Source organism: Pelophylax lessonae (assembly GCF_965119305.1).
Source record: "Pelophylax lessonae genome assembly, chromosome: 8".
NCBI lineage: Eukaryota > Metazoa > Chordata > Amphibia > Anura > Ranidae > Pelophylax > Pelophylax lessonae.
In genome coordinates, this window is record NC_138775.1 from 296,951,288 (window position 1) to 296,969,851 (window position 18,564).

The 18,564-nt window shown below is 44.5% G+C and overlaps 1 protein-coding gene across 1 annotated transcript in view; it reads left to right on the forward strand.

The window, feature by feature from the left end:
- TOE1 (target of EGR1, exonuclease) overlaps positions 1 to 18,564 on the forward strand; it is a 48,333-nt gene that overhangs the window by 9,156 nt on the left and 20,613 nt on the right. Inside the window, exons 3-5 of the mRNA XM_082265943.1 lie at positions 1,899 to 1,939; positions 8,202 to 8,298; positions 14,842 to 15,000. Of these exons, the coding sequence (XP_082122069.1) occupies positions 1,899 to 1,939; positions 8,202 to 8,298; positions 14,842 to 15,000 (297 nt within the window). The remainder of the gene's footprint in view (positions 1 to 1,898; positions 1,940 to 8,201; positions 8,299 to 14,841; positions 15,001 to 18,564) is intronic.

Genomic DNA, 18,564 nt, shown 5'->3' on the forward strand with positions numbered 1-18,564 from the left:
ATATATATATATATATATACATATACACATACAGGCCTCAACAAAACCCGGGCGCCAGGTCGCATTTGCGACTAGAATTAGCGACCTGGCGCCTGGGGTGCCCTGCAGAAGGTGTTCTGTCATTTTTGCACGGAGTGCACGGACTTCCGGGCCGTCCGAAAATTGAGGCCCTGGCTTTTCGGCCTACTTGAGATGAGAGGCTTCCAATGGGGAACTGGCGCCCTCTTGTGGTGGCCGGGAGTAATGACTGTTGTAATTACTGTTTCCACTGCCTGTTTGTTCACAATGCATTACCATCTCCCTGTCCAGTTAGTTACCTTTGACAGGGAGTGTGGTTATTTATTATTAATTTAATTTATTTTTTAAATGTAAAAACTAAATAATATTTTTTTCTTTTTTTTTTTTTTAATTATTAAAAAAAATATATATTTTTTTCCTATTATTATTTAAAAAAAAAATAATAATAATTATATATATATTTTTTTTTTCCTCATCGCCATGCCACAGCCTTTCACACGGCTGTCTGATCAGGTCCACCTGTCAGTTTTTCAGGCAGACCTGATTGGACCCTTCATTCTCCTCTATGGAGCAGTAATCTGCCGCCATCTGATCCTGTCCTCCAAAAGCAGACGGATGGTGGTTCTATTTACTATGCATCCCGTGGATCGGATCAGATGGCATCGGATGGAAAGAGACAGACGTTCTGTTTTCATCCAATTGCGCTAGAGGAGAGTGGGGTTCTAGTCGTATTTATGTGTAAATTTAGTATCCGTTTTATTAAATAAAGCTTGGTTGTTAGTTTAAAAAAAAAAAAAAAAAATGGCTCCTAACTTTTTTAGCTGGCTCCTAGATTTCAGGAAAATTTGTCAAGCCCTGTATATATATATATTTATATATATATATATATATATATATATATATATATATATATATTGTGTGTGTGTGTGTATATGTATATGTGTGTGTGTGTATGTATATATATATATATATATATATATATATATATATATATATATATATATATATATATATATTGTGTGTGTGTATATATATATATATATATATATATATATATATATATATATATATATATATATATATATATATATATATAATTATGTATGTTTATGTGTAATCCAGGAAGTGAAGAGGCAGCAGCTTCAGTTGCCCATAGTTAAAATGGCTGCAGCCAGACTTAGTGAAGGGAGATTTCTGCAGCATCTTTGGCAAGTGCAGAATCATTAATAAACATAGTGCAGCGCAATAAACATTTTATATGAGAGGATAATCCATATTATAAGCCAGAAGTCCCAGAACAGTCCATATGGTGCAGGAAAGTTGGATAACAATAGGATCCCCTCCACCTGTGATTACACCGCGCTCACCTGAAATGAAAAAATCAGCGCTTTCCCTGAAAGGGTTAAACATCAAGGTAGATTCCTTGCATCCACTGATCAGCTGGTCAAATCCATACAATATCCGCTCACCAATAAGCATACCATGCAATAAAAAGACTGATCTAAGTGCTCTCTGTTAGAAACTTTTATTCATAGCATAAATAAAAAGACCGCACTTACATAAATATAGGCAGTAAAAAGGTGACAACTCTCTCCAGATAACACCGGGTCTCAGGTGCAGGGAGACACAGTGCTGCTGCTGCAAGGAAAGCAGCTCCTGAGAACAGCTGATCCGAGGGTGACAGCGGGGTGACGAGCGGCTCCACCTCCTGCCGGTGCAGAATCGCAGTATATATAAAATAATATGCAATGTGGTTGGAGGGAAGCTTCAGATTGGCAAAAATGTTTTTATTTCCTCTTTAAACCTAAGGAATTTCTACCCTCTATATGTTGATGTGTTCTCAGCTAACATTTGTTTTTTGTGCCCCCCCCTTCCTATAGGAGCTGAGCGGTCTGGGATCTCGTAAGAGTTTACTAAACCCGTACGTAGCTTCAGTTTACATTGTATCAGAGAATAAGATACGTGTGATTCTTTCCATGTAGAATACAGATCAGTTATTGTTCTGTTTCTCTTTCATAGTTGTGTTTGTAGACGAGATGTTTTATGTCTGTGATATTTATACAAAGTTTTACATTTCCCCTTATAACTGGGTTGATTAATTACTAATAATTACTAGACATAAATGACCACCTTGGCTCATGGAAGAGTTTTTCTATAGGAAAGGAAGGTAAAGTGAATCTGTCGTGTGCAAAAGTGCGTTAAAACTAACCATACAAAATACTTTGACTGTATTTCTGTCTGCCCAGCTGCCCCCCCCCCCCGATCAGAGATGCATGCTATAGAGCACATGTGTCAATACAAGGCCCGGGGGCTGTTTCATGTGGCCCTTGCACCTCTCCTGCATCTGCTGAACCTCCCTCACCTCGGCCCCCACTTTGTCTCAGCAGATGGCAGCACAGAGAGGAGAACTGCTCTGCCGTATCTTGTGCTTCTCCATGCAGCGTCAGAGAGACTTGTCTCTTTCACACCCCCATCTCAGCAGTTGGCAGCAGGGAGTAGGACAGAACTCCTCCTACAGATCCTGCAACTCTCTGTGGAGCTGCAGCACCCTCCCGCCTCCACTGGTCTCAGAGTTCAGCAGACTCTGGCAGCTGACTCCAGCCCCCTTCTTGTCCTCCTCCAGACCCTGGAGATTCTGCTTCCCAGCTCCACCCCCCAGCAGCACATGGCAAGGGAAGGTGGGAGACTCTTGCCTTTAGATGGTGGGGGCTACACATAGAACCGGCCCTCTGAGGGCAACCATATTGCTGATGAGGCCCGCAATTAAATGGAGCTGGACACCCCTGCTATAGAGAGAACCACGACTTCTATCAATGCCAGAACTAATCCCCATCACCGTCTAACAATACGCTGTGACAGCGTTATTAAACTTTATTTACAGCTGCGCTCAGAAGTTTGCACCCCTTGAAGAATTGGTAAGCTGTAGGATGTATGTTAACCACTCGACGATCGGCCCCCGTCGTCATACGACGGCAGGTCGGCTCTGTTACGCGAAACGACGTACCTGTAGGTCATTTCGTGTAGCAGTTAGTGGGGGCACACGCACGTGCTGATTGGGCAGATGGGGAGCCAATCAGCGGGCATCCGCTGGGCACCCGCGATCGCTCCCCGTAGAGACAGAACGACGGTCTGCCGATGAATACACAGCAGACCGCTGTTCTGTCAGTGATGAACACAGGGATCCTCCTATTTAGGAACTCGGATCTCTGTTTTCATCCAGGGAATACAACCCCAACACAGTTAGAAAGCACCCCCTTGGCCAGTGTTTCTCAACTCCGGTCCTCAGGGCCCACTAACAGGCCAGATTTTAGGTATTGCCTTGGGGAGATGCAGACTAGAATACTGCAATCACTGAGCAGCAGATGATATCACCTGGGATGCATTAAAGTTTTCTTGCAAACCTGGCCTGTTAGTGGGCCCTGAGGACCGGAGTTGAGAAACAATGCCCTAGGCCAGTGATGGCGAACCTTGGCAACCCAGATGTTTTGAAACTACATGTCCAATGGTCCTCCACTACACTGCAGAGTGCAATGAGCATCATGGGAAATGTAGTTCCAAAACATCTGGGGTGCCAAGGTTTGCCATCACTGCCCTAGGCAGACATTTAACCCTTTGATCACCACTGGTGTTAACCCCTTTCCCTGTCATTGTCATTATTACAGTAACATTACATATTTTTAGCACTGATTACTGTAGTAATGTCACTGGTCCCCCCCCCCCCCCGAAAAGTGTCTAAAATGTCAGTCAGGTGTCCGATCTGTCTGCCGCAATGTCGCAGTCCCGCTAAAAATCACTGATCGCCGCCACTACTAGTAAAAAAAATAAATAAAAACGACATAAATCTTTCCCCTAGTTTTTGTAGACTTAATAACTATTGTGCAAACCAATCAATATACACTTATTGGGATTTTTTTAAACCAAAAATATGTAGCAGAATACAAATTGGCCCAAAATGATGAAAAAAATTAGATTTTTTTTTTTTTTTATCGGGAATGTTAAATAACAAAATTTAAAAAAAATAAATATATATATATATATATATATATATATATATATATATATATATATATATAAATGTGTGTGTGTGTGTGTGTATGTATGTATGTATGTATGTATGTATGTATGTATGTGTGTATATATATATATATATATATATATATGTGTGTGTGTGTGTGTGTATGTATGTATGTGTATATATATATATATATATATATATATATATATATATATATATAAATGTGTGTGTGTATGTATATATGTATGTATATATATATATATATATATATTTTTTATTTTTTTTTTTTTTTTTTTTTTTTTTTAATTGTCGTTTTTTTGGTTTATAGCGCAAAAAAATAAAAACCGCAGAGGTGATCAAATACCACCAAAAAGAAAGTTCTATTTGTGGGGAAAAAAAGACATAAATTTTATTTGGGTACAGCGTCGCACGACCGCGCAATTGTCAGTTAAAGTAACGCAGTGCCGTATCGCAAAAAATGGCCTGGTCATTAAGGGGTTAAATCCTTCCGGTCCAGAAGTGGTTGTTAATTTTCAGGACAAGGAGGGGGTTTGCAATTAATTGCAATTCATCCGATCGCTCTTCATAACATTCTGCAGTAAATGCAAATTTCCATCATAAACATGGAGGCAGCAGATTTTGTGAAAATTAATATTTGTGTCATTCTGAAAACTTGGCCAGGACTGTACATTGTTACATTGGAAGAAAGCGGAGTCAGTGTAACAATGTAAAAATATATTGTGCTTGGAATTCTTTAACTGACTAAAAGAGAGCAAACAGCAGTCATTGTTAGGATTTACATACAATTTTTAAGATTTAACCACTTTACGACCGCCCGCCGTAGGTATACTGCGGCAGGCAGCCGCTCCTGCGCAAACCGCCATAGGTATACGTCGGTCGCGCGCAGGCAGCTAAGGGGCGAGCGCAGCGCGCTCCTGCCCCCACTCGTCAGTGGGGATGCCGATGCACAGGGCAGGTGGCCCTGATTTCCGCCTGACACCCGCTGACAGAGAAGAACGGTTGGATGTTGTAAACACAGCTGACCGTTCTTCTCCCTGGAATGATCACAGAGCGCCTGTGATCCTTCTATATAGGAACACAGGTCTCTATGATCATTTCATAAGCTACGCCCCCACCTCAGTTAGAATCACTCCCCTAGGTACACATTTAACCCCTTGATCACCCACAATGTTAACTCCTTCCCTGCCAGTGTCATTAGTACAGTGACAGTGCATATTTTTAGCACTGATTACTGTAGTAATGTCACTGGTCCCCCCCAAAAGTGTCACAGGGGTCCAATCTGTCCGTCGCAGTTCCGCAAAAATTCGCAGACCGCCGCCATTACTAAAAAAACAAAAAAAACAATAAAAATGACATCTATTTTTCCCGTAGTTTGTAGACGCGATAACTTTTGCGCAAACCAATCAAAATACGCTTATTGCGATTTTTTTTTTTTTTTCTCCCTGAATACAAATTGGCCTAAAATGTTAAAATATTTAATTTTTTTTGACATTTTTTTTGGGAATGTTATATAGCAGAATGTGAAAAATATTGTTTTTTATTTTCAGAATTGTTGCTCTTTTTTTTGTTTATAGCGCAAAAAATAAAAATCGCAGAGGAGATCAAATGCCACCAAAAGAAAGCTCTGTTTGTGGGGAAAAAAAGGACATCAATTTTACTTGGGTACAGTGTCGCACGACCGCGCAATTGTCTGTTAAAGTAACGCAGTGCCGAATCGCAAAATAGGACCTGGTCAGGAAGGGGGGAAATCTTCCAGTCCAGAATTGGTTAAATTCTTGCACCTCTATAATATTTTAGGATGACGCAGCAGTATTGGATGTTGCTACAAAATATAAAAAATAGAATTAGGATGTGCAAGTAACTCAATGCTGTGTGTTTATTGGTGGTATATACAGACTGGATCTCCCCTGTGATTGGTTGGTAGTGTACCTGATGCATTTTGTACAGTGTGACATAGGGATGCACCGAATATTCGGCGGCCGAACATTATTCGGCCGAAAATAGAAAAAATAGCACTTTCGGTGTTCGGCCGAATAAGTCAAAAGGCCGAATAATTTTGTGCCGAACAATAGGGCTGAACGATAGTCGATATGATATCGACTATCGTTCTGTGGCCGTAGGTGATATTCATATCGCCGAGGTCACGATATTTACAGGGGGAAGGGACTCGGAGTAGGACAGGAGGACTCACAGACTTCCGTGAAGCCGGGACACTTCAGCGGTGAGCATACATTACATTACTCACTCGTGCACTGCAGCCCGCCCCACACAGCGAACCAATCACGCGTGCCTGCACACCTGATTGGTTCCGCTGTGCCGCTACTCACGGCGTGATTGGCTTCCTGAATGTGCCATTGAAAAAACTAGGGAGAAGAGTAAGACTCACTGAATGTGTGGGGCGGGCTGCAGTGCACGAGTGAGTAATGTATGTATGCGGCTGTGCTCCTTTCCAGGCTCCTACTAGTCCACCTCCAGCCTCCTACTACCACCACTATGACTGACTCTGTCACTGTATAATCTGATCGAGTCCACGCTGACACTGACTGACTGTCACTGAGTAATTGATGTTACCACATTAACCCTGACCTGCCCAGTGCCCTGTATCTGCAATTAAAATTTACAAGGCTGCCTGCATGCTTCCTGATTTCCATTCCCAGCATCCTTCCCAATCCCTACAGTGTCACTAACATTAACCCTATGGTACAAGGCTGCAGTGTGCACTGAATCCCATTCCCTACAGTAACATTTAGGGAGAGAGACATGAGAGGACAAGAGAGATAGACATGAGAGGACAAGAGAGAGAGAGACATGAGAGGACAAGAGAGAGAGAGACATGAGAGGACAAGAGAGAGAGAGTGAGAGGACAAGAGAGAGGACAAAAAATTGGCAAAATAAATGGAAAAAATGCGAAACACCGCGTTCGGTATTCGGCCTTCGGCCAAACATTTCATTATTATTCGGCTTCGGCCAAGAATTTAATTTCGGTGCATCCCTAGTGTGACACCCCCCCCCCCAGTAATGGATGTATCCCCCATGTGACCCCCCCCCAGTAATGGATGTATCCCCCATGTGACCCCCCCAGTAATGGATGTATCCCCCATGTGACTCCCCAGTAATGGATGTATCCCCCATGTGACCCCCCAGTAATGGATGTATCCCCCATGTGACCCCCTCAGTAATGGATGTATCCCCCATGTGACCCCCCAGTAATGGATGTACCCCCCATGTGACCCCCCAGTAATGGATGTATCCCCCATGTGACCCCCCCAGTAATGGATGCATCCCCCATGTGACCCCCCAGTAATGGATGCATCCCCCATGTGACCCCCCAGTAATGGATGCATCCCCCATGTGACCCCCCAGTAATGGATGCATCCCCCATGTGACCCCCCAGTAATGGATGCATCCCCCATGTGACCCCCCAGTAATGGGTGTATCCCCCATGTGACCCCCCCCCAGTAATGGATGTATCCCCCGTGTGACCCCCCAGTAATGGATGTATCCCCCGTGTGACCCCCCAGTAATGGATGTATCCCCCATGTGACCCCCCCCAGTAATGGATGTATCCCCCGTGTGACCCCCCAGTAATGATGTATCCCCCATGTGACCCCCCCAGTAATGGATGTATCCCCCATGTGACCCCCCCAGTAATGGATGTATCCCCCATGTGACTTCCCAGTAATGGATGTATCCCCCATGTGACCCCCCCAGTAATGGATGTATCCCCCATGTGACCCCCTCAGTAATGGATGTATCCCCCATGTGACCCCCCAGTAATGGATGTACCCCCCATGTGACCCCCCAGTAATGGATGTACCCCCCATGTGACCCCCCAGTAATGGATGTATCCCCCATGTGACCCCCCAGTAATGGATGCATCCCCCATGTGACCCCCCAGTAATGGATGCATCCCCCATGTGACCCCCCAGTAATGGATGCATCCCCCATGTGACCCCCCAGTAATGGATGCATCCCCCATGTGACCCCCCAGTAATGGATGCATCCCCCATGTGACCCCCCAGTGATGGATGTATCCCCCATGTGACCCCCCCAGTAATGGATGTATCCCCCATGTGACCCCCCCCAGTAATGGATGTATCCCCCATGTGACCCCCCAGTAATGGATTTATATCTGGCTCTGTTTTAGGTGTATTGAGGAACGGTATAAGGCCATCTGTCATGCTGCCCGGACGCGTTCCGTCCTCTCCCTGGGAATCGCCTGCTTTAAAGAGCTGCCGGAAAAGGTGAGCGGTGATGAGTGGAATGCGGTGTTTTCCAAAAATAAACCAAGTCTGACAAGGGAAAAACCCTGCAGACAATTGAAATTGTGTACATGTTTCATGTTGTGCCTTTAAAGTCCCCCTACACTCACAGGGGTATCCTTGTGAGATAACTTTTCTTCTTTGTTGGCATGCTCTAGAAAGCTGATTTGTCCAGGCTTGTCAGTGATTTTGAGCCGGGGTTCACACGGGAGAGGTGCAAACCTCCCTACATGAGAGGTTCCACCAGCTCTGTCTCCCGCTCCGACTGTCGACATGGCTTGGGCTCCTCTTGCCTCTCACATGGCTTTGTTCCCTGCATCTAGCCCGTACTGTCCGCACTGAGAGGAGAGAAAGCCACAGCGATTTCAAATCCCAGAACACGTGAAACATTTTTTTTTCATGTGACAGACATGAAAGGGTCTGGAGAAGCCGTGGAGAACGTTATGCTGTCTGTAACATCGTTCAGCATGGCCGGTTTGGTGGTGGTCAGTGATGGTCTGGGAGGAATATCCATGGAGGGAGGCACAGACCTCTACAGGCTAGACAATGGCACCCTGACTGCTAATAGTTATCGGGATGAACTCCTTGGACCCGTTGTCAGACCCTACACTGGGGCAGTGGGCCCTGGGATCCTCCTGGTGCACAACAATGCCCGGCCTCATGTGGTGAGAGTATGCAGCCAGTTCCTGGAGGATGAAGGAATTGATACCATTGAATGCCCCCCACGCTCACCTGACCTAAATCCAATAGAACACCTCTGGGACATTGTTTCGGTCCATCCGACGCCGCCAGGTTGCACCTCACCTCAGTGACATTACTACAGTAGTCAGTGCTAAAAATATGCACTGCCACTGTAATAATGACATTGGCAGGGAAGGGGTTAACACAGTGGTGATCAAAGGGTAAATGTGAGCCTAGGGGGGGTGCTTTCTAACTGTGAGGGGGATGGGATAGGCTTGAGAAATGACCACGGAGACCTGTGATCCTATATAGAAGGCGCTCTGTGATCATTCCAGGGAGAAGAACGGTCAGCTGTGTTTACAACATCCGACCGTCCTTCTCTCTCAGCAGGGAGCGATTGCGGGTGCCTGGTGGCAATCGCAGCCACAGGTCTCGTGGATCAGCATCCCCGCTGCCTAGTGGGGGTGGGAGTGCGCCGCCGGCAGTGCGCGTTCGCCCCCCAGCACCACGCGCTCGACCGATGTGGGGGCTACGTCGTTTCCCGCAGTCGAGCCAGCCTGCCGCAGTAAATATGGGGCGGGCGGTCTGCATGTGATTAATCACCACTGGGGGTTTTTATTTTTTTGTTAAAGAAACGAAAACAACCCAAACATTTTGAAAAAAAAAAAAAAAACACCCCAGTTTTTCTTGGTTTCTGTTATAAAATTGTGCAAACAGGTAATTTTTCTTTGTTACTGATGGGCACTTATTGGCAGCACCGATGGGCACTGATATGCAGCACTGTTGGGGCTGCACTGATAATCAGCACACTGATGATCAGTGCCTTGCTTATCATTGCAGATGTTCCCCTTTCACATTAGCCGGTATTGGCTTTCTCCTCTCCTCACACTGTGACAGGATGAGGAAAGGAATGCCGATAACCAGGAAGTGTGTTTACATTGTGATCAGCTGGCATTGGCCACAGCTGATTACGTGGTAAAGAGCCGCTTTCATTGGCTCTTTACCCCAGTCGCTGATGCGGATCAGCGTGCTCCCCCAAGGGGGAGCATGCGCGGCAAGAATGGGAGGACGTCCTATGATGTCCACCCAGAACTATAGCGGTCCTGCCTGGCTGTCATGTGACTGTACAGCCGGCGGTAACTAATTAAACTACATCTTCCTTTTAACCACTTACCGCAAAATCTTTCCCTTTGTTAGTAAACACAATAACTTTTGCGCAAACCAATCAAAATATGCTTTTTGCGATTTTTTTTTTTTTTTTTTTTTTTACCAAACATGGTAAAAAAAAAAATTGGCCTAAAATGTTAAAAAATTTTGATTTTTACATTTTTTTTTTGGGGAATTTCATATAAAAAAATGTGAAAAATATTGTTATTTTTGCAAAATTGACGCTCTTTTTTTTGTTTATAGCGCATGATCAAAAAATCGCACAGGTGATCAAATACCACCAAAAGAAAGCTCTGTTTGTGGGGAAAAAAAGGACGCCAAATTTGTTTAGGCACAGCGTCGCACGACCGCGCAATTGTCCATTAAAGTCACGCAGTGCCGAATCGCAAAATAGGCCCTGGTCAGGAAGGGGGTAAAATCTTCCGGGGCTTAAGTGGTTAAGTGAGGCTCATACATGGTTCTATTCCTATGGAGGAGCCATGCAGAGCGGGGATGGAGGAGGCGGACCCCTGAGCATCTTCATCTACTGAGCAGACTGATATTGGATATGATTGTGCTTTGTATTAGAAAATCTTGAAATTGATACCTACATCCCAAATTATACAGACATTTGTATTACCAAAACACCTCTGAGGGGATTGGTAGATGTGGGCTATGGGGGGACTTTTATGTTATCGTACTCATGATATATAACAACACATGTATTATGTAAAATGCCAATCTGCCCCTGAAGAAGCTTTGTTTAGCGAAACATGTGGGGCAAGGATATGAGTGGCAGCAAGAATGGCCCCACTCAAATATAAAAGAATCGAATGTATCAAATGTTTACAGTCATCAGTGACCCAATATATGTTTTTTCGTATGTTGAATGTCTTTGTCTAATTTATGTTTTTTTAATTTGTAATATATGTATTATGTAAAATAGACATGTGGTGTTATACTGAACAGACTGGGAGGATAACCCCCAGTATACAGAATGGACAACTTTGTCCTACCTCATGGCTTGTAAAGTTCTGGAAACTTCCATACTATCCTCCTCATGACCTATAATAACTCCTCTAATAATAATAAAATGACTTTTAATAGCGCTTCCTCTTCTGTGGTTTGTAAGATGTAACTGCTGTGATGTCTGTTGGAGAAGCCGGATATTACACAATGGAGACCGTTTGCCAGAATTTCTAAATAGCCCCAGGCTGGGCTGCAGATCACTCGTCCTGGATCACTCATCCTCAATCACGCGTCCTGGATCACTCATCTCGATCACCCGTCCATCGATCACTCATCCTCAATCACGCGTCCATCGATCACTCATCCTCGATCACTCGTCCTCGATCACTCGTCCTCGATCACTCGTCCTCGATCACTCGTCCATCGATCACTCGTCCATCGATCACTCGTCCATCGATCACTCGTCCTCGATCACTCGTCCTCGATCACGCGTCCTCGGATCCCTCGTCCTCGGATCCCTCGTCCTCGGATCCCTCGTCCTCGGATCCCTCGTCCTCGGATCCCTCGTCCTCGGATCCCTCGTCCTCGGATCCCTCGTCCTCGGATCCCTCGTCCTCGGATCCCTCGTCCTCGGATCCCTCGTCCATCGATCACTTATCCTCGATCCCTCGTCCTCGGATCCCTCGTCCTCGGATCCCTCGTCCTCGGATCCCTCGTCCTCGGATCCCTCGTCCTCGGATCCCTCGTCCTCGGATCCCTCGTCCATCGATCACTTATCCTCAATCCCTCGTCCTCGGATCCCTCGTCCTCGGATCCCTCGTCCTCGGATCCCTCGTCCTCGGATCCCTCGTCCTCGGATCCCTCGTCCTCGGATCCCTCGTCCATCGATCATGCGTCCATCGATCACGCGTCCTCGATCACGCGTCCTCGATCACTCGTCCTCTGCATCTCCCAGCTGTTTGATTCCGGCTTCTCCTTCATTGGACAGATTGTGGAATGTTCCGGGAGTGAGCCCAAAGTTGGGTGGTAAAGTGAATGTAAAGTCAAAATGTCCAACGCTCACCGGGCACAGATAATGGTACATTCCAGGCTATGCATCCAAAATCTTCAAAAAAAAAAAAGCTTTTTAAATATTCTTTTTTTTTTAGGTAGTGATCACGTGACTGCTACCCTTCTTTTACTGCCCTAAAGGATAAGTGTGCTTTAAGACAAAGTGCATTTATAATTTTTGTCCTGACCTACAACCCCCCCCCCCACCATTTAATATTACTATTATTATGCAGGCAACAGTGGCAACATGTTTACAACATGAGGGTAAAAGGGTAAAAAACAGTTACAGCCTTCTTTTGGTGGTATTTGATCACTTCTGTGATTTTTATTTTTTGCTCTACAAAAAAACAGCGACGATTCTGGGAAAAAAAAAATAAAAAAAAAAAAAAATATATATATATATATATATATATATATATATATATATATATATATATATATATATATATATATATATATATATATATATATATATATATATATATATATATATATATATATATATATATATATATACTTTCTGCTATAGAACATTCCCAATAAAAAAAAAAAAAAAAATATTTTTTTCATCATTTTAGGCCAATTTGTATTCTGCTACATATTTTTGGTAAAAAAGGAAACAATAAGTGTATATTAACAAGCAAAGTATGATCTGCCACATTGTGTCTAGTTGCCTCCATCCCTGAATTAATATACAAACAAAAAACAAAGTATGGGACTTTAAATGAGGTCAACTAGACATTTAAATTTTATTATGAATTAAATACACATATAACAATAATAATATATGGACTCATACAGAGAAGTAGCATATAATAAATTATACAATACATATTCAATATAAATAAATACAGTATTACAAGGATCACACCTAGATCTCTGAGGGATATAGCGAATTCAATAAGTGTATATTGTTTGGTTTGCTCAAAAGTTACATAGGTTGAAAAAAGACACAAGTCCATCCGGCTCAACAAATAAAAAAAAAAAAACAGTAATGAAAACCCAACCTTCCAATCCCATATACACAATCCTATACCCGCCCCAACCATACAATCCCCTATACACAATCCTATACCCGCCCCAACCATACAATCCCATATACACAATCCTATACCCGCCCCAACCATCCAATCCCATATACACAATCCTATACCCACCCCAACCATACAATCCCATATACACAATCCTATACCCACCCCAACCATCCAATCCCATATACACAATCCTATACCCGCCCCAACTATACAATCCCCTATACACAATCCTATACCCGCCCCAACCATACAATCCCATATACACAATCCTATACCCGCCCCAACCACACAATCCTATATACACAATCCTATACCCTCCCCAACCATACAATCCCATATACACAATCCTATACCCGCCCCAACCACACAATCCTATATACACAATCCTATACCCGCCCCAACCATCCAATCCCATATACACAATCCTATACCCGCCCCAACTATACAATCCCCTATACACAATCCTATACCCGCCCCAACCATACAATCCCATATACACAATCCTATACCCACCCCAACCATACAATCCCATATACACAATCCTATACCCGCCCCAACCACACAATCCTATATACACAATCCTATACCCGCCCCAACCATACAATCCCATATACACAATCCTATACCCGCCCCAACCATACAATCCCATATACACAATCCTATACCCGCCCCAACCATACAATCCTATACCTGTCCCAACCATACGATTCCCATATACACAATCCTATACCCGCCCCCAACCATACAATCCCATATACACAATCCTATACCCACCCCAACCATACAATCCCATATACACAATCCTATACCCACCCCAACCATACAATCCCATATACACAATCCTATACCCGCCCCAACCATACAATCCCATATACACAACCCTATACCCGCCCCAACCATACAATCCCATATACACAATCCTATACCCGCCCCAACCATACAATCCCATATACACAATCCTATACCCGCAGTTGATCCAGAGGAAGGTGAAAACCCCAGCAAAGCATGATCCAATTTACTACAGCAGAGAAAAAATTCCTTCCTGATCCCCTGAGAGGCAATCGGATATTCCCTGGATCAACTTTACCTATAAATATTACCCAGTTATATTATGTACACCTAGGAAAGAATCCAGGACTTTTTTTAACCACTTCCTTCTGGACCAGAAGGATTTGCCCCCTTAAAGTGGTTGTATCCTCAAAAAAACAAACAAACAAAAAAAACCCTGCAGGACAATGGCATAATGTGCTAGTATGCATCACATACTAGCACATTATGAAATACCTTAGAACGAAGCCCCGGCACGGACCCCCGGACACCGCTGAGGCCGTTCTGTCTCCATGGGGAGCGATTGGGGGTGTCTGACGGCAATCGCGGCTGCTGGGCCCGCTGATTTAGTTTCTCCTTTGGCGAATGTGCGCACGCCCCCGCTAGCAGTTCCTGAAGTGGCGTACAGGTAAGTCGTTTCAAGGGACAGAGCCGACCTGCCACCGTAAAATAACGCCGGCTGATCGGCAAGCGGTTAAACAAATTGTTCCCTGGTGTAAGGGTAAGCAGCATGGCTCCTATAGGGCAACAAAGCACCAATCAGAGTAGTCTGGAGCTGACGTCCGCCATGTTTATCTTCTTGTCTGTGTCTCTATAGGGGAAGAACGTCTACTTATCACAGATCTACAACCTGACACTGCTGTGTATGGAGGATTACACCATCGAGCCGCAGTCTGTCCAGTTCCTCGTCCAACACGGATTTGACTTCAATAAACAATATTCCTGCGGGATCCCGTACTACAAAGGCAACGACAAGGTAACGCCAACTGACCCAAAAACATTCTTCCTGGGCATACCTCCGCATTCTTCCCGGGCATACCTCCACATTCTTCCCGGGCATACCTCCGCGTTCTTCCCGGGCATACCTCCGCATTCTTCCCGGGCATACCTCCGCATTCTTCCCGGGCATACCTCCGCATTCTTCCCGGGCATACCTCCGCATTCTTCCCGGGCATACCTCCGCATTCTTCCCGGGCATACCTCCGCATTCTTCCCGGGCATACCTCCGCGTTCTTCCCGGGCATTACCTCCGCGTTCTTCCCGGGCATTACCTCCGCGTTCTTCCCGGGCATTACCTCCGCGTTCTTCCCGGGCATTACCTCCGCGTTCTTCCCGGGCATTACCTCCGCGTTCTTCCCGGGCATTACCTCCGCGTTCTTCCCGGGCATTACCTCCGCGTTCTTCCCGGGCATTACCTCCGCGTTCTTCCCGGGCATTACCTCCGCGTTCTTCCCGGGCATTACCTCCGCGTTCTTCCCGGGCATACCTCCGCGTTCTTCCCGGGCATTACCTCCGCGTTCTTCCCGGGCATACCTCCGCGTTCTTCCCGGGCATTACCTCCACATTCTTCCCGGGCATTACCTCCGCGTTCTTCCCGGGCATTACCTCCGCGTTCTTCCCGGGCATTACCTCCACGTTCTTCCCGGGCATACCTCCACATTCTAACTTTTTTTTCCCATGTCTTAATTTTGTCTTCCGTGTCCCTTTTAATGTTTAATGACTAGATATTTTCTTGCAGTTAAACCACTTCCATTCTCGATGGTTTTACCCCCCTTCATGACAAGGAAATTTTTTGCTATTCGGCACTGTGCTACTTTTTCCCGGTAATTGCGCGGTCATGCGATACTGTACCCAAACAAATTAATCTCTTTTTTTTTTTTTTTTTTTACACAAATAGAGCTTTCCCAGTGTAGTAATTGATCACCTCCAGGGTTTTTTAATTTTTTTTATTATATAAACGAAAAAAGACCAGATTTAAAAAAATAAATAAATAAATACAATTTTTTACTTTTTGCTATTACCAGTTCTGGACTGGAAGGATTTTCCCCCTTAATGACCAGGCCATTTCTTTGCAAATCGGCACTACGTTACTATAATGGAAAATTGCGCGGTCGTGCGACGCTGTACCCAAATAAAATTGATGTCTTTTTTCCCCACAAACAGAGCTTTCTTTTGGTGGTATTTGATCACCTGTGTGATTTATATTTTTTGTGCTATAAACAAAAAAATAGCGACAATTCTGAAAATAAAATAATATTTTTCACATTCTGCTATATAACATTCCCAAAAAAAATATATATATATATAAATCACATTTTTTCATCCTTTTAGCCTATTTGTATTCTGCTACATATTTTTGTTAAAAAAAAAAAAACTTGCTGTAAGCGTATTTTGATTGGTTTGTGCAAAAGTGATATTGCTACAGTAATCAGTGCTAAAAATATGCACTGTTACTGTAATAATGACACTTGCAGGGATAACCCAGGGGTGATCAAAGGGTCCCTAGGGGAGTGTTTTCTAACTGTATGTGGGCGTGGCTTGTGAAATGATCATAGAGACCTGTGTTCCTATATAGAAGGTGCTCTATGATCATTCCAGGGAGAAGAACGGTCAGCTGTGTTTACAACATCCGACCGTCCTTCTCTCTCAGCGGGGAGCGGTCGCGGCCCCCGGTCCTGTGGATCGGCATTCCCGCTGCCATATGGGGGGGGGGATTGCATTTGCCCGCCAGCACCACTACCAAGAACCAACTTACCCCCCCTACGTTGATTTGTGCAGCCAAGCCAGCCTGCCACAGTAAAACTGCGGCGGGCAAGTAGATAAAACATATCCAATAAAAAAAAATCAAATCTCTAAATAAATTCTGGGCAAAATGTATTCTGCTACATGTCAAAAAATATCTAATAAGTGTATTTTGATTGGTTAATGTGAAAGTTATCGCGTCTAGTAACAATGGGATATATACTGGAATTTTTTTTTTTTTTAACCACTTAAGCCCCGGAGGATTTTCCTGCTAAACGACCATGGGGTATTTTGCGATTCGGCACTGCGTGACTTTAACGGACAATTGCGCGGTCGTGCAACGCTGTACCTAAACGAATTTGACGTCCTTTTTTTCCCACAAACAGAGATTTCTTTTGGTGGTATTTGATCACCTGTGCGATTTTTACTTTTTGCGCTATAAACAAAAAAAGAGCGTAAATTTTGCAAAAATAACAATATTTTTCACATTTTTTTATATGAAATTCCCCAAAAAAAAAAATGTAAAAATCCAAATTTTTTAACATTTTCGGCCAATTTGTTTTATCCTACCTATGTTTGGTAAAAAAAAATCGCAAAAAGCGTATTTTTATTGGTTTGCGCAAAAGTTATCGCGTTTACTAACAAAGGGAAAGATTTTTGTCATTTTTGTTGTTTTTTTTTTTTAACGCGTAATGGCGGCAATCTGCGATTTTTTTTTTGCGGTACTGCGACATTGCGGTGGACAGATCGGACCCTTGACTGACATTTTTGACACTTTTGGGGTTACCAGTGACATTACTGCAGTAATCAGTGCTATACATATGCACTGTTACTGTAAAAATACACTGGCAGTGAAGGGGTTAACTTTATTTGGGAGGGAGGGGCTGTGTGTGTCCCTAGGGGCATGCTTTCTACTGTGATTGGCTGTGCCTTGAGGTGAATGGACACTGATCAACAGATCTACATAGTAGATCTGTCTGATCAGTGTTTTAACACCGAGGAGAATGACAGGCAGCTTGTTTACACTAGCTGCCTGACTTTCTCCCTCTCCCCCGACGATCGCCGAGTGAGCGGCGGACATCGGGTCCGCCGGTCACACGCGCGGGGGGGGGGGGTCCGTGACCGCGCGGGAGCGTGCCTCCGGCGGGCGCGCGCTCGCTCCCCAGACCCTCCCAGGCTAGTGACGTTAATTAACGTCACTCTGCCTGGCAGGGGCTGACCGCCGCAGTAAATTTACTTGCGGCGGTCGGCAAGCGGTTAACTAGTAAACTTAGAGCGGGACTGCGATAGTGCGGTGGATAATTTGACACTAACTGACGCTGAGGGGGGAACAGACTGACGAGCAGACTGACTGCCACTGATATCGACCGTGACATTATTACAGTGATCAATGCTAAATATTTGCAGCTGTACTAATGACACTGGCTGGGAAGGGGTTAACATTTAGGGTGATCAAAGAGTTAAATGTGTGTCTTACAAGCGTTTGTGTGTTCAGAGAAGATCAGAACCCATCCCCGGGTGCTGTCTGTCAATCATTGGCCAGGACCTGGTGATCGGCATGTGCTGTGATGAAGCCGAGCCGGCGGGCGCGCGCCCCCCTTGCCTGAGCACGCGGATCACGTTCTAGGTGTGTGTGATCCAGCATGGTAAATAGAAATAGAAATCAGCGCATGCTTATGCTCCCCCCAGTTAGTATAAATGTTTCCACCTAAGGTGCTTGTGCAACGAAATGGTTAATCAATATGATCAAAACGTTATTTCTCTAGCGCTCATCGACAGACGTAGTCCTCGGTGATAC